Here is a 12,246-nt window from a genome sequence, read left to right as displayed (position 1 = left end):
GTGTCCCAGCCCCTTTGAAACAGCGGGGGGGGTGGGGAGCTGTTGCCTTTTTCAGCAGTGGGGGGGGCAACACCAAGGGGGCCCGTTTCCCCCCCTGAGGTGGCCCCCCGTTGCCCCCCCCCCCCCCCTTCTTCTCACCGCCCCCTGCCCCAACCATTCCTCCCCTCCTGTGTTTGTGTGTGCAGCTACATGTGCTACCTGTCCTCCTTCTCTGCCAACCCCGATGAGCGCGACCAGTACTGCTGGCTGAGCCCGCAGCCCGCCGGCACGCCAGGCTCCCAGTGCCCCATCTTCCCCAACGCCTGGCTGACCGAGGGGGCGCCAGGTGGGAGGAGGAGGGCGGTGTTCGTGGGTGCCGCAGCAGCACATTCCCTTACTGTATGGTTGCACCCAGTGTGTACCCCCCCTGCTGCTGCAGTGTTCGGCCCCGGCACCAGCCCCAGCGCTGCCACGGCCCCGCCGCCCGACCAGGAGGCCGCAGCCCCGCCTCCTATTGTCGCCGCCACCAGTGCTGCCGCACCTGGCGCTGCGCCGCTGACTGCCCTGTCCGCGCTCGTCTTCATGTTGGCGGTGCTGCTGCTTGGCTGAGGATTAGCGGTTGCAAACGTTGTTGTCAGTCTGCCCCCGATTGCTGTGTTGTGCAAGGCGAGCGTTGCTCAGTTCCTGTTGTTTATTTTTTCTTCACTTGAACATTGTTGAACAATTCATTGCCTCGTATACGAACAGTCGGTAGAGATGCATCCATCACCGGTCCGCCCTGTGTGTAACCCCAATCCCCGGCGCCTGCGCCCGCTGACCGGGCGTGGCCAGAATTAGCCTTCCTCATAATCCCTGGAAGCAGGGCCGCGCACGTCATTCCTTGCACAAGAACTCCCTGGAGGTTCTTTGGCGCGCAGTCTCTTGTTGGTAGCCCGGAAGCACACATGGCCGAGCGGCAATGGGGGGAGGCCCCGCGGCCTGGGCCTTACGCCCGCAGCTCGGCATGGGCCGGAAGAGGCGGAGGCAGCAGCGCAGCGGCAGCAATAGAGGAAGCAGGGGCCGTCGGTCAGCCCAAGTCCGCCACCGCCGCCGCAATGCAACGCGGCCCAGCAGAGGCTGCTGACCAGGTAGGACCAGACCCACCCTGCACTTTGGGGCTCACCGGTGTATGCTGGCTTGTGCTCTGACACCGTGATGCTCCTCCCCAACTCACGCTGCTGGGCCGCAGTGCGCCAACTGCGGGCGGGCGGGGTGCCAGTCGTGGCGGCGGCAGCCCACGACACGCGAGCGGCTGTGCACCACCTGCGGCGCATACAGCAGCCTGCACGGCGGAGCCATGCGGCCACAGGTGGGACCACAGGCGCACATTCCATTCCATGCCTGCACGCGGTTGAGGGCAGGGCCTACCCTCTTGCCACCTGACTTGACCCATTGGCAAGCAGCAAGCAGCTGGGCCGTGGAGGCTACTCTTCTGCCGAGGCGACCTGCCCCAGCCTCCCTCACAGCCTCGCCCCCTGGCCTTGCAGGTGTACTGGGAGCGGCAGTGGGAGGCCCGGCATGAGGCGGTGGCAGAGGCGGCGGTGGCGGCAGGGCTGGCGGCAGCGGCGGATGTCCTGTCACCATGCTGCCACTGTGGGGTGGTGCCAGGTGGGGCCTGCCGCTGCCCCAAGGCCTTTCAGGCTACACTTCGTTGCTGCTGCCGTTATATGCACTTTGCACCGCTCTTTGATCTACTCCTGCGGCTGCCGCTGTGCTGCTTGCGCCCGCAGACAAGAAACGGCACCCTTCGCTGCACCCCCGCACCCAGAAGCGCATTTGCAAGACCTGCCACCACTACTCCTGGCGCCACGATGGCAAGATGCGGCCGCTGCACCAGGCGGGCACCCGCCGCGGTGTTTGGCGCACCCCTGTGGCGCGGCGGCGCAGGCAGCATGCCGCCCTGGCAGAGACTGACGCCGAGGCAGCTGCTGTCGCCGAGTCCGGGGTCCCTTGGGGCAGCAACGGCAGAGCGAGGGCCAGGACGATCCTGGAGCTGGTGCAGCGTCACAGCCACTGGCAGCTGCCTGCGGGCCACATTGCCTGGCAGCTGCCAGCCGAGGCTGCAGAGGTGGCCGGCGCCTGGCGCTGGCAGCGCCCCCCGCGGCCACTTGCTGCCGAGGAGCAGGAGGCAGGAGGCAGGCGGCGCAGCTGGCAGGCTGGCGATGGCAACACAGAGGCGCAGCCTGCGGGTGAGCAGCAGCTCTTCACTGCTCTTGACCCTGCCCCCTACCTCGAGCACGCTGTGCTGCACCGAGTGCCCCGTTTCCTGCCCGGCGTTGCACCTGCAGACTGGCAAGGCCCGCTGCACGGCCGGCGGTGGGAGCTGCCCCAGCTGCTGCACCGGCCAGCCTGGCAGTCCAGGCGGCGGCAGCGTGCGCGCGCCGACGAGGAAGCCGTGTCGGAGCCACAGGCAGAGGGAGAGGCAGAGGATGGGCAGGCATACGAAGGCGGCGACGACCAGGGGCTGTTCATGGGGTGGGAGGGCGCTGAGTCAGATGATGGTGCAGCTGGCAGCACAGGCTGCTGGCAGGCAGAGGGGTTGTCAGAGGTGGAGGTGGAGGCAGACGAGATGGACGCAGAGGAGGAGCCGCAGGAGGAGGAGGAAGGCTTGGAGGAGGAGGAGGAAGAAGAGGAGGAGCAGCAGGAGGAGGAGCAGCAGGAGCTGGAGGTTCCTGATTCTCCTGCCTCACCATACCACCCCTTCCGAGGACTTAGGGAGCAGGTATGGCGTTCTGATTGGGAGTTTGGTGATGACGGGGAGGAGGCACAGGCAGCTGAGGCAGCTGCTGGCGCCTCAGAGGATGAGGAGATGGCAGAGCGAGTGCCGTCCAGGGGCCAGCCCGGCTGGCGCCAGCTGGAGGCGCAGCAGCAGGGGGTGCAGCGCAGCATGGGGTCGCTCCGGGTCGAGGACCGGCGGCGGCAGCAGCCAAGGAGAGAGCCTGGCTTGAATGAACGGCGGCACCGCCAGCAGCGGGAGCGGGAGCGGGAGCGGGCGCGGGAGCGGCAGGGCTCCTCTGAGCGGCAGCCGAGACGGTGGGCAGGGTGGGGTCGTGAGCGAGGCCCCCGCATCTCCTGCGCCCGGCCTGCGTATTACGAGCGCGGCCTGGAGCGCATGTGTGGTGCCTGGCGAGGCTGCCCAGGCAAGCTGCCGCTGGAGCTGCCCCTGCTGTCGCTCTCGGCTGCCAAGGAGGTGGGGTATCCCGCTTGCCAGCGGTGCCTGTGGAGGGCAGGTGCTAGCTGCGCATGCGCTGAGGAATGAGGCTGCTCTTGTGCCCTGCCGTGCCCTGCAGAGGGGGGCGCTTATGTGGGCCAAACCCTCGTGGTCGATCACTTGCCCCTAGGGATGGAGCGAGTGCACCGAGCGCTGCGCAGGCTGCTCAGGCAAGTGCATCGAGGCGCGGGCCTGGGCCAGAGCAGGGCTGGCTGCTGCACAGCAGTGTGCAGGCTGTCGGCAGGCTGTCGGCAGGGGAGGAAAGTTGGGAGCTCTGCTTGGATGCGCCAGTTTGCCACGTGGTTGACTGACTTGCTGTGGTGCAATGCAGTCCAGAGCGGCCGATCATAACGCATGTCCAAGTGATGCCACACCACCTCAGCAGCACCAAGGTGCAGAGGCTGGTGCTGCTGCTGGGGGTCCCAGCTGCCACCTTGTGTCACACCAGCCAAGCGGCCGAGTGCCTCCCGACTGACGTTTCCCCGTCTGCCCATGCAGTGGGCGGCGCGAGTCACTTTCAGGTCGTCCTGGCATGCAGCCCGGGCGCTCATTGCCACACCCACCTTGCGGGTATGCCCGTCGGCGCCGCCCCTGCCATCTGATGCGCTGCTGGTACAAACTTGAACCCATCAGCTGCGCTACATTTGTGTCTGACCACCCCGCCGCCCAAATGTTTCTGTGTCGCAGCTGAACGGGAAGCTGGCGACTGTGCGGCCCGACAACCGAGAGGTGTGGGATCTGCTCAAGCGCCAGCACGCGCCGGCGCGTGTGCTGCGTGCGGTGCGGGAGCAATGATGGCGGCGGGCGCTCGATTACATGCTGTGGCGTCAGCATTGACCTTTCCATTTTTTGCATCTGGAAGCAGTTACAACCTCAAGGTTCGCCAACAACTGATACAGTGTGGGGGTCACAAGGCCAAGGCGCAAGAAACTGATTTACCTATATAGAGGTTTATTCAGGTCACAACAGATTAGGAGAGTTGACAGGTGGCGACAGGTGGTGTAGCGAGCACGACGGTGACGAGGGAACATGGGCGAGGAGGGCTTGGAAGCTGCCAGCAGACCATGCTCCTCCCTACTGGCTTGCCATGGCCTCGTTCAGCCGCTTGTGCAGCAGCACAAACTCGGGTGGGCACGGCACGGCGCCGCCAAGGATGGCTTGCGGCCCCTGCTCCGCCACATGCTGCCCATACACCTCGCCGTTCTTCATTGTATCCACCTCCAGCCCTCCAGCTGCACATGCCGGCAGGGAGCAGAATACATAAGCAGTGATTGCCGGCTGATCAGTGGTGGCATGCATCAGCGTGCCGGATGTGCCCCGCCCCCCGGCCCTGTTGCTGCGCCCAGCCACTCCTGCGGCTGCTCGGCTCCCCAGCTTCTGCTCCTCTGCTTCTCGCCCCACCTGTAAAGAGCGGCACGTCCACAAGCAGGCCCTCGGCGTGCGACAGCACCACCACATCTGGCAGCGGTGAGGAGGTGGTCAAGGTGGAGCCTGCCGTGCGGAACTGCATGGGAGGGGGTGCCACGTGCGGCATGAACTGGTGAGGAGACTGTCTCTTTGCGGCCCTGCCCAGCCCAGGGGCCACCGCTGTGCATGACTTGTGCTTCCGGCCAGCAGAGAAGGGAGTGCAGGAGAGGAACGCTGGATCGCTGCCTACCTTGGAAACCGTCAGGTGCTTCTCTGCCGCCGTGTTGCCCAACCGCCCCTGGCTGCGCAGCTGGTCCGCCGCCTGCTCGCTGATCACGCAAAACAGGGTGGCCGCTTGGTGCGCGCCTGCACGCAGCGTCGTGGCGGCGCGATGAGATTTACCAGCACATTCCGGTGTTCCTGCCCTTCCCATGCGCCCTAAACTGTTTGCTTCCAAGTCCCTGCTAGTCCTGCCTGCCCAAACTTACCAGCCGTCAAACCCAGCGAGACAGAGTCTGATAACAGGAAGAGAGGCGCGGACCACCGCGATGTGCCATCGGCGTTCATGCCCAGCTTCATGAGGGCGACACCCGTGGTGGTGGCTCGCCCAAACACCAGCCCCGACTTCTGCGTGAACAAGAATTGCACGGCCTGCAGGCGGCGCGGGAGACCAGGTTGAGTGCCAGGTTGAGTGCCAGCCTTGCGCCGCCACCCGCCTGCCGCCGCCACCCGCAGGCCCCCCCCCCCCCGGTGTCGGAGCGCCCCAACCTCACCCTAGCCTGCTTCAGGATGGCCGGGTCCAGCGTCCGAGGCTTGGAGCGGCCGCCTGGCGTCGCGGCCGACAATAAGTCGTCCAAAAGGTCGCACGACTGCACCGCGAGCAGCGCCCTGGGCGCCTGCTCCCCCTCAGCATCACCTAGAGCATGCGCCACCGCCTTGAGAGACTCTGTAGCCTGATCCACCCCTGGAACTTGCGACATTTGTGGCACCTTCATGTCCAAAACTCGCTTGGAGATTGAGGAGAGCGATCCCTGGGGCTGGTCAAACGATAATGAAAGATGCGCTGAGATGTGAGGCCAGCGGTACCCTCGCGCATGCCTGGCGCCTGGTACGGCTGGCGAGAGTGCATAAGCGTGACACACAATGATGCAAGGAAATGAAGGGCATGGCAGTTCACACTCGGCACGTTCATTGGCTGGGCGGCACCACAGCGAGCTCGTCCCGCTGAGCAGCTCAGTCGTCCGGCAGCGGCGGCCGCACAGTGAGGCCCAGGCGCCGCACAAACTCGCGCCGCATCATGGCCACCTCGTCCCCGATGGCCGCCCCCGCCAGGATGGAGCTGTTCTCCTGGGCGCGGCGGATGAGGTACGGCATCACCTCCTCCACCGCCCCAAAGGGAACATACCTGCGTGGACACGGGAGGCGGGGCACAGCATGCATTGGAGCGCATGTACCAAGGTGATGACGCATTCAGACCCCAGATTGCCACACACACACACACACACACACACATGCACCACCCCCGCCACCCCCGCTCACTTGTATGCGCCGTATCCGTGGCCCCCCAGCGTGTATGTCAGGTGGTCTGCCATGCCCAGCAGCTGGCCAAAGTAGACGCCCGCGGAGGGCGGCAGGCCCAGCGCCGCCATGCGTTCCACCGCCATCTCTACGCTGCGCTGGTTGTGGCTGGCAACCATCACCTCGGCGCCCTCCCGCGCCACGCACGCCAGCATCTCACGAACGCACCTGCGCGGCGGCGCAGCCAGGGGAGGGAGAGCGGGGCGGCTGGAGGAGGGCTGTTGCGAAGTGCGGCGTGCAGGCCCACGCCAGAGGCGTCGCTACGCTGTCGGGCTGCTAGCGTGCCTGCGCGTCGGCCCCACCAGCCCTCCATCCTGCCACCCCCGACACGCACAGCCCCCAGCCCCACCTATCGTAGTTGGCATGCGTATCCTCTGCCGAGTCATGGATGGGCGAGGGGTACCCCTTTTCCATCGCCCGCTGCCGCTCCAGCAACATGTAGGCGCCGCGCACTGCGGGGCAGGGAGCGGGGAGTTGGTGGGTTGGTGGGCTGGACACCAGTGCCGGGAGTGTGTGCTAGGAGCGTGCCAGGAGCTGGACGCGAAAGGAGCAGCCTGCCGCTGCAATGGGCGGCGCCGGCGGCAGGCGGCGGCAGGGCGCGTCTGCCTCATGCTCACCCAGCTTGGCGCCGTACTTGTAATTCTGCGGTACAACAGCAGTACACAACAGAAGGCAGGATTGAGCAAAGATAGGAGTGAGCGCAGTGCCGGGATGGGCTGCTCCCGCGGCAGCGCCGGCCGGCCGTGCGACAGGCATCCACCCCCTGCCCTGCCCCATGCCCTGCGCCTTGGCGTGGCGCCCGGCCGCCTCACCTCCCGCCGCGCCCGCTCCAGCTCGGTCATCAGCCGCTCGTGCGAGTCCTTGAGGTAGCACTGCAGGGCCAGCAGGCATGGGGCACAGATGCAGCACGTCACGGCCTGTGCAAACACGTGTTGCACGTGTTTGTGCCCGCATGGCACGCGCGCGCACACACACCCCAGCACGGCCAGCCGGCATGCCGCCGACCCTGCCCAGCGCGGGCCATCCCACCTGCACGGTGTTGTAGATGCGCGGCGCGGTACGGTTGTACTGGCGCTGCAGCTCGGTCACGGTGTTGTCGATGGCGGGCTGGAAGTAGGAGTGCTCCGCATCCACCAGCAGCCGCACGTCGGCCTGCGGGGCGAGGTGGCTGGTTTGGTCAGCGTCTGGTTTGGTTGTTTTGGGACAACAGCGCAGGTAAGGCGGGAGGTAGGTGTGGTGTGGTGGGGAGGCAAGCAGCAGGCAGTCGGGACAGGGTAGCAGATGCACAGCAGGGACAGTGCTGCCGGGCGGCCGCGTGCGAGCCATGCTGCTGTCGGCGCCCGCGCGCGCGCCGCACCTCCGCCGCCGCCTGCGCCAGCCGGTCCACGCGGCCCATCATGTTGCGCAGCAGGCGCTGCTCATCCTGGTTTAGAGCCGCCTCTGCATTCGGGGGTGGCAGGGGTGGCAGGCGTGGCCAGCTGAGGAGCAGGCTGGCCACACGCGGTGCACCCACCACCAGTAGCAGCAGCACCGCTTGAAAGCAGCACGCCCAGAGCGGGAGCCGGTGACGAAAATTAGGCGGCCCTGGGCCTTGAGCCTGCCCGCCAGGCAGCGCGCGGAGCCGCCCCCGCGCCTGCAAAGGGCCCTCGCGAGCGGCACCGCGCCGCGATGGCTGCCGTGTCCATCACGCTAATCCGACTGATCCAGTCAACATAGTCCACCCTGGCGTCCTTGCCCACATCCAGGTGCGCAAAGATCTGCGGGGGGACAGGCAGGGAGGGAGGGAGGGTTGGCATGATGCGGCGGATGGGGGGAGCAGGAGCATGACGCGAGGCTCCTGCACACGCCCACCACCTCTGGTGCCACCCACCCACACCCACACCCACAGCCACCACACCGGCGCCGCCCCACCTCGTCGATGCGCTCCGGCGCGTCGTCCACAAACAGCTGGGAGTAGACGTGGGCAAACTCGTCGTGCGTCATGTAGCCGTTGCCGTCTGCGCCCGGTGTGCGTGGTGGTGGTGGTGGTGTGGGGATGGTGTGGGGGTGGGTGGGGGTTGGGAGGGAAACAAGGGGCAGAGGAGGGAATGGGCAGGTGGGCGGGCGGCGTACAGCCGGAAGGTGTGGTACTGCTGGGTGGTGCTGCAAGCCACCCATCAGGCCGCCCCCTCAATCAGTTACACAACTACATTGCCACCATGGCCACACACACACACACACCACGTCCTTGGCCGCACCTGTGTCGAAGCGGCGGAAGAGGTCGCCGATGGCCAGCAGGCTGCTGGAGGTGCGCTCCAGCAGGGCGGGCAGCCCAAGCGCGGTCACCTTGATGGCTGCAGGGACACGGGATGGGCGAGGAGCAGAGCGGGCACAAGCGCAGGCACAAGCTGTCAGCTGGCGCTCCGGCGGCCCGCCCTCCCTCTTCCGCCCATGCTGGGCTCCCTTCCCCAGCTGGCACCATCTCCCGCTCCCCCCAAAGATCACCTTGCTCACCCTGCTCCTCCACCCCACACACCCTGCTCCTCCATGCCCCACACGCCCACCCAGCTCGCAGCCCACCCCCGCCCACCCACCCCACCTGCAAAGCCCTGCCCCTCTGCGCTGTGCGCCGCCTCAATCGACTTTAGGAAGACGCTCATGCGGCTGTCGCACACCCTCTCGCTCTCATACTCGTAAGTGCGCACCAGCACTGCGCCACAGGACGCGTGGGAGCATGGGGGCGGGAGCAGCAGGGGCTTGGGGTGCGGCAGGGCACAGCTCCGCAGCAACCGAAGCAGCAGCAGCGGGCCTTGGGCAGGAGGGCGGCGGTGCAGCGTGCACGTGCGGCCAGAGCTCAGGGGGCCGCTCGGCAGGCGCAGGCTTCCCACCCGAGTCCTGCGGCGCCTGCCGGCTGGCGGGGCCCTCCTCGTGCTCGACATCGTCCTCTGCAGGTCACCAGGCGCACCCTACTCCCCTTCATTACCGCTCGATGACAATGCAGCTGTTCAGCAGCAGAAGAAGACTCTACCTGAGCCCCCCCCATAGCCACAACCTGAAGCGCGGCGCCATGCCCTGCGCCAACCATCGCCCATCGACCAGCCAACCACCCCCCTACTGCACCCACACCCACAGGTATGCATGCAGCAGGCGAGTGTCGGCGTGCCACCCTGGCCTTGGCGGCATGGAAGAGAGCTGCGCCAGCCAGCATGCGCTGCGCCCTCAGCCAGCGGCGGGAGGCACAGGGCATGCTGCTGAGCAATTCATTCACCATGCCGCCGCGGCGCGGGCCCGGCATGCCCGCCCCACTCGCCTGCCGCATAATCCAGGATGGCCCTGACCCCGCTGGCCTTCATCTTGCGCAGGGTGGGCTGAATGCGCACCGCGTCCTCGCCTGGAACGCACGTGCAGTGGCGGCAAGGCAGGGCGGGCAGGCCGCGCCGCGGGCAGGGCGGGGGTGAGCGCAAGGGTGACCGGCGGCTGCCTTCCCAACTCACTCTCTGCGCAGTACGTGATGCCGCCAATGCCGTGGCGGCGCAGCGCCTCCACGGCTTCACGGCACGCCTCCACGCATTCACCGGCCACAAACTGCTTGTAGAAGGTGTGGCGGATGACGGCGTTGGTGAGGCGCGGCCCAAACACGCGCTTGCTCCAGGCCAGCACGCTGTCCGCGTTCCGCACCAAGGCCTGCACCTTGCAGAGCTGGAAGACCAGCAGGGAGCGCAGGATGTCCAGGCTGGACTTGGCCTGGCGGCACGGGGAAGGAGGAGGGAGGAGGAGGGACAGGGAGGCATGGAGGTGAGAATCTGAGGGAGGCAGTGGTGGCTGTGAACGGGATGAATGCGATGTGTGTTGCTGGCATGGGGTGACGCCGCCTGCAAACCACCCACAGGGTCGGGTGGCCAGGCGGGGCAGGCCTGCCTGGCACCCACCTTGAAGGCCGCCTTGGGGTCGTCGAAGCGCAGGGCCGCCAGAGGCAGCGGCTCCGCCTGCGCCTGCAGGTGCTGCACCACCAGCGGATCGGGCTCCCCCATCACTTCCTTCACCGCCTGCGCGGCCTCCTCCATGCGTGCCGGCGCGGCCTCCGCCACCTGCTGCGCTAGCCAGGCAGCGTGGTGCAGGCCGGCGGCGGCAACGGCCGGCAGCAGGCGCTGGCAGCTGGCCGCCGCCGCCGCCCGCGGCAGCGCGGCGCGCAGCATGGCGGGGAGGGGCTGCTCGTGTGAGGTGGGGTCTCTCCTGTGGTCTGCACAGGCACGCGGATGCCACGGGGCTCAAGTGGCTGTGCAGCAGCTTGCCGCCCTTACCACGGCAGGATGAGGCAGTGCGGGAGGGCAGCGGGTGCCGCAGTCGGCCCCGCGCAACCTGTGCACAGCGCGGTGCCGGCGCCGGGCAGCGATAGACTGACCCTACAGGGTTTGCGGCGGTGCGCACCAGGGGCCCACAGGGGGACGATGCACAGCACTCAGTCGGTGTCGGAGGGGCACAGAGGCCAAGGCCGGTCCAGGGCGCCTTTCAGCAGCCCAAATACGATCGGCGGGTGTCAGGAGCTCAGATGGATCAACAGATGAGTCACAGGACAGCTGTCCAAACGTAGGTAAATGGCGGGGGGTCCAGTTGGAAAGCGCAAGGAACGAGGGCAACGCCCAGAAGGCAAACCCGGCCCCCGCCTCCTCAGATCACCACACCGGGACGCACCTGCAGCTCCTACGGGCGCCACGGAGAGGAGCTGCGCTTTTCAGAGCCCTTGCACACCAGCCTAGCCACTATGTCGACAACGGTGGTCTGGAACGGAGACCAGGTGGCTCCCCTGTTCGGCTACCTGGGAGCGGCCTCCGCGCTGGTCTTCTCCTGTGAGTGCGGGCTCTGCCCTCGATCGGGGTTCTGGGCGCGGCTGGAGGGCGCAGAGCGCGGCTTGGCCGCGCCAGGCGGGGCTAGAGGGCCCGTCGGGCAGCGATCAGACCGCCCCTCGCTGGAATGCTGGCAGGCGGTGCAACCCTCGCTGGTGGCCCGGGGCGCGGCGCTGCGGCCGCTTGGAGGGCAGCTACGCCCTCCCTGCCATTGTCGTTTCCCTCACAGCCAGCCTGCCGTTGTGCTGGCGGGCCCTCCAAGCCATGGGCGGGCCCGCAGGCCCGCCTCATGCAGCGCGCCGCCCTATGCGCCTTGACCTGGCCCACCCCCGCCCGCCCGCCCTACGCCGCAGGCTTTGGCGCTGCCTATGGCACAGCCAAGTCTGGCGTGGGCATTGCGTCCATGGGTGTGATGCGCCCCGAGCTGGTTATGAAGTCGATTGTGCCTGTGGTCATGGCGGGTGTGCTGGGCATCTACGGCCTCATCATTGCGGTCATCATTAGCACCAACAGTGAGTGCGGGCTGCACTGCCGTGCCGCCTGCCCTGCTCCCAACCCTTGTGCTGGCCCCCTTCCTGTGTTTTGCACCTGCCTGCGACGCTGCCGTCACAGCGCCTGCGTGCCAGCCTCTGCCTCTTTGGCTAGCCTTTGCCCCGAGCACGCGCATCCAACCCCTCCGCCTGTCCCCCGCCCTACTCCACTGCTCCCTCCCATGCTCAACCGTCGCCTGCCCATCCTATCCCTTCCTCCTCCCCGTGCCACCCCCACCCTGCAGTCAACCAGACCCAGGACAAGGCCTACTACTTTTTCGACGGCTACGCCCACTTTGCGGCGGGCCTGGCGTGCGGGCTGGCAGGCCTGGGCGCGGGGATGGCGATCGGCATCGTGGGCGACGCCGGCGTGCGCGCCAACGCGCAGCAGCCCAAGCTGTTTGTGGGCATGATCCTCATCCTGATTTTCGCCGAGGCGCTGGCGCTGTACGGCCTGATCGGTGCGCAGCGGTGGTGCCGCCCGCCGCCGCGTGCGCCCGCGGCTGCTTGCCGGGGCAAGGCGCCAAGCCGTGCAGAGCCGTTGCGCTGGCTGGATGCTGGCTGCATGCGTTGCCAGGCTCTCTGGCCGTCTGGCTGCCAGCCACGCCCAGCAGCCTCGGCGCTGCATCCTGTGCGGGTGTTGTGTGCATGCGTTGACGCTGATACCCCCCCCCCCCCA

General features: G+C 67.4%; 4 protein-coding genes across 4 annotated transcripts in view; 3 read left to right on the top strand and 1 right to left on the bottom strand.

Annotated features, from left to right (window-relative positions):
* The window catches only part of CHLNCDRAFT_145402 (expressed protein), a gene marked incomplete at both ends in the record, with an annotated part of 3,333 nt that extends 2,745 nt beyond the window's left edge, over positions 1–588 (top strand). The window contains 2 exons of the mRNA XM_005848047.1: positions 186–325; positions 419–588. Of these exons, the coding sequence (XP_005848109.1) occupies positions 186–325; positions 419–588 (310 nt within the window). The remainder of the gene's footprint in view (positions 1–185; positions 326–418) is intronic.
* A 485-nt stretch (positions 589–1,073) lies between these two features.
* On the top strand, positions 1,074–4,024 carry CHLNCDRAFT_145401 (hypothetical protein; the record flags this gene model as incomplete). The annotated part of the gene is made up of 6 exons (XM_005848046.1): positions 1,074–1,106; positions 1,208–1,327; positions 1,506–1,626; positions 1,749–2,207; positions 2,307–3,208; positions 3,917–4,024. 6 exons carry the CDS (start codon positions 1,074–1,076, stop codon positions 4,022–4,024), a joined length of 1,743 nt encoding a protein of 580 aa, XP_005848108.1.
* A 1,845-nt stretch (positions 4,025–5,869) lies between these two features.
* Positions 5,870–10,389, bottom strand: CHLNCDRAFT_145399 (hypothetical protein; the record flags this gene model as incomplete). The annotated part of the gene is made up of 15 exons (XM_005847884.1): positions 5,870–6,041; positions 6,176–6,382; positions 6,564–6,666; positions 6,832–6,856; positions 7,027–7,086; positions 7,244–7,366; positions 7,572–7,654; positions 7,914–7,971; positions 8,126–8,211; positions 8,452–8,547; positions 8,793–8,903; positions 9,082–9,138; positions 9,462–9,584; positions 9,688–9,937; positions 10,123–10,389. 15 exons carry the CDS (start codon positions 10,387–10,389, stop codon positions 5,870–5,872), a joined length of 1,821 nt encoding a protein of 606 aa, XP_005847946.1.
* Positions 10,390–10,872: 483 nt separating this feature from the next.
* Positions 10,873–12,246, top strand: part of CHLNCDRAFT_30996 (hypothetical protein) — a 2,023-nt gene continuing 649 nt past the window's right edge. Inside the window, exons 1-3 of the mRNA XM_005848045.1 lie at positions 10,873–11,040; positions 11,391–11,549; positions 11,813–12,028. Coding sequence (XP_005848107.1) covers positions 10,956–11,040; positions 11,391–11,549; positions 11,813–12,028 — 460 coding nt within the window. The 5' untranslated portion in view covers positions 10,873–10,955. The remainder of the gene's footprint in view (positions 11,041–11,390; positions 11,550–11,812; positions 12,029–12,246) is intronic.

Source organism: Chlorella variabilis, assembly GCF_000147415.1.
Source record: "Chlorella variabilis unplaced genomic scaffold CHLNCscaffold_9, whole genome shotgun sequence".
Taxonomy (NCBI): domain Eukaryota; kingdom Viridiplantae; phylum Chlorophyta; class Trebouxiophyceae; order Chlorellales; family Chlorellaceae; genus Chlorella; species Chlorella variabilis.
This window is presented reverse-complemented; position numbering and strand designations above follow the sequence as displayed.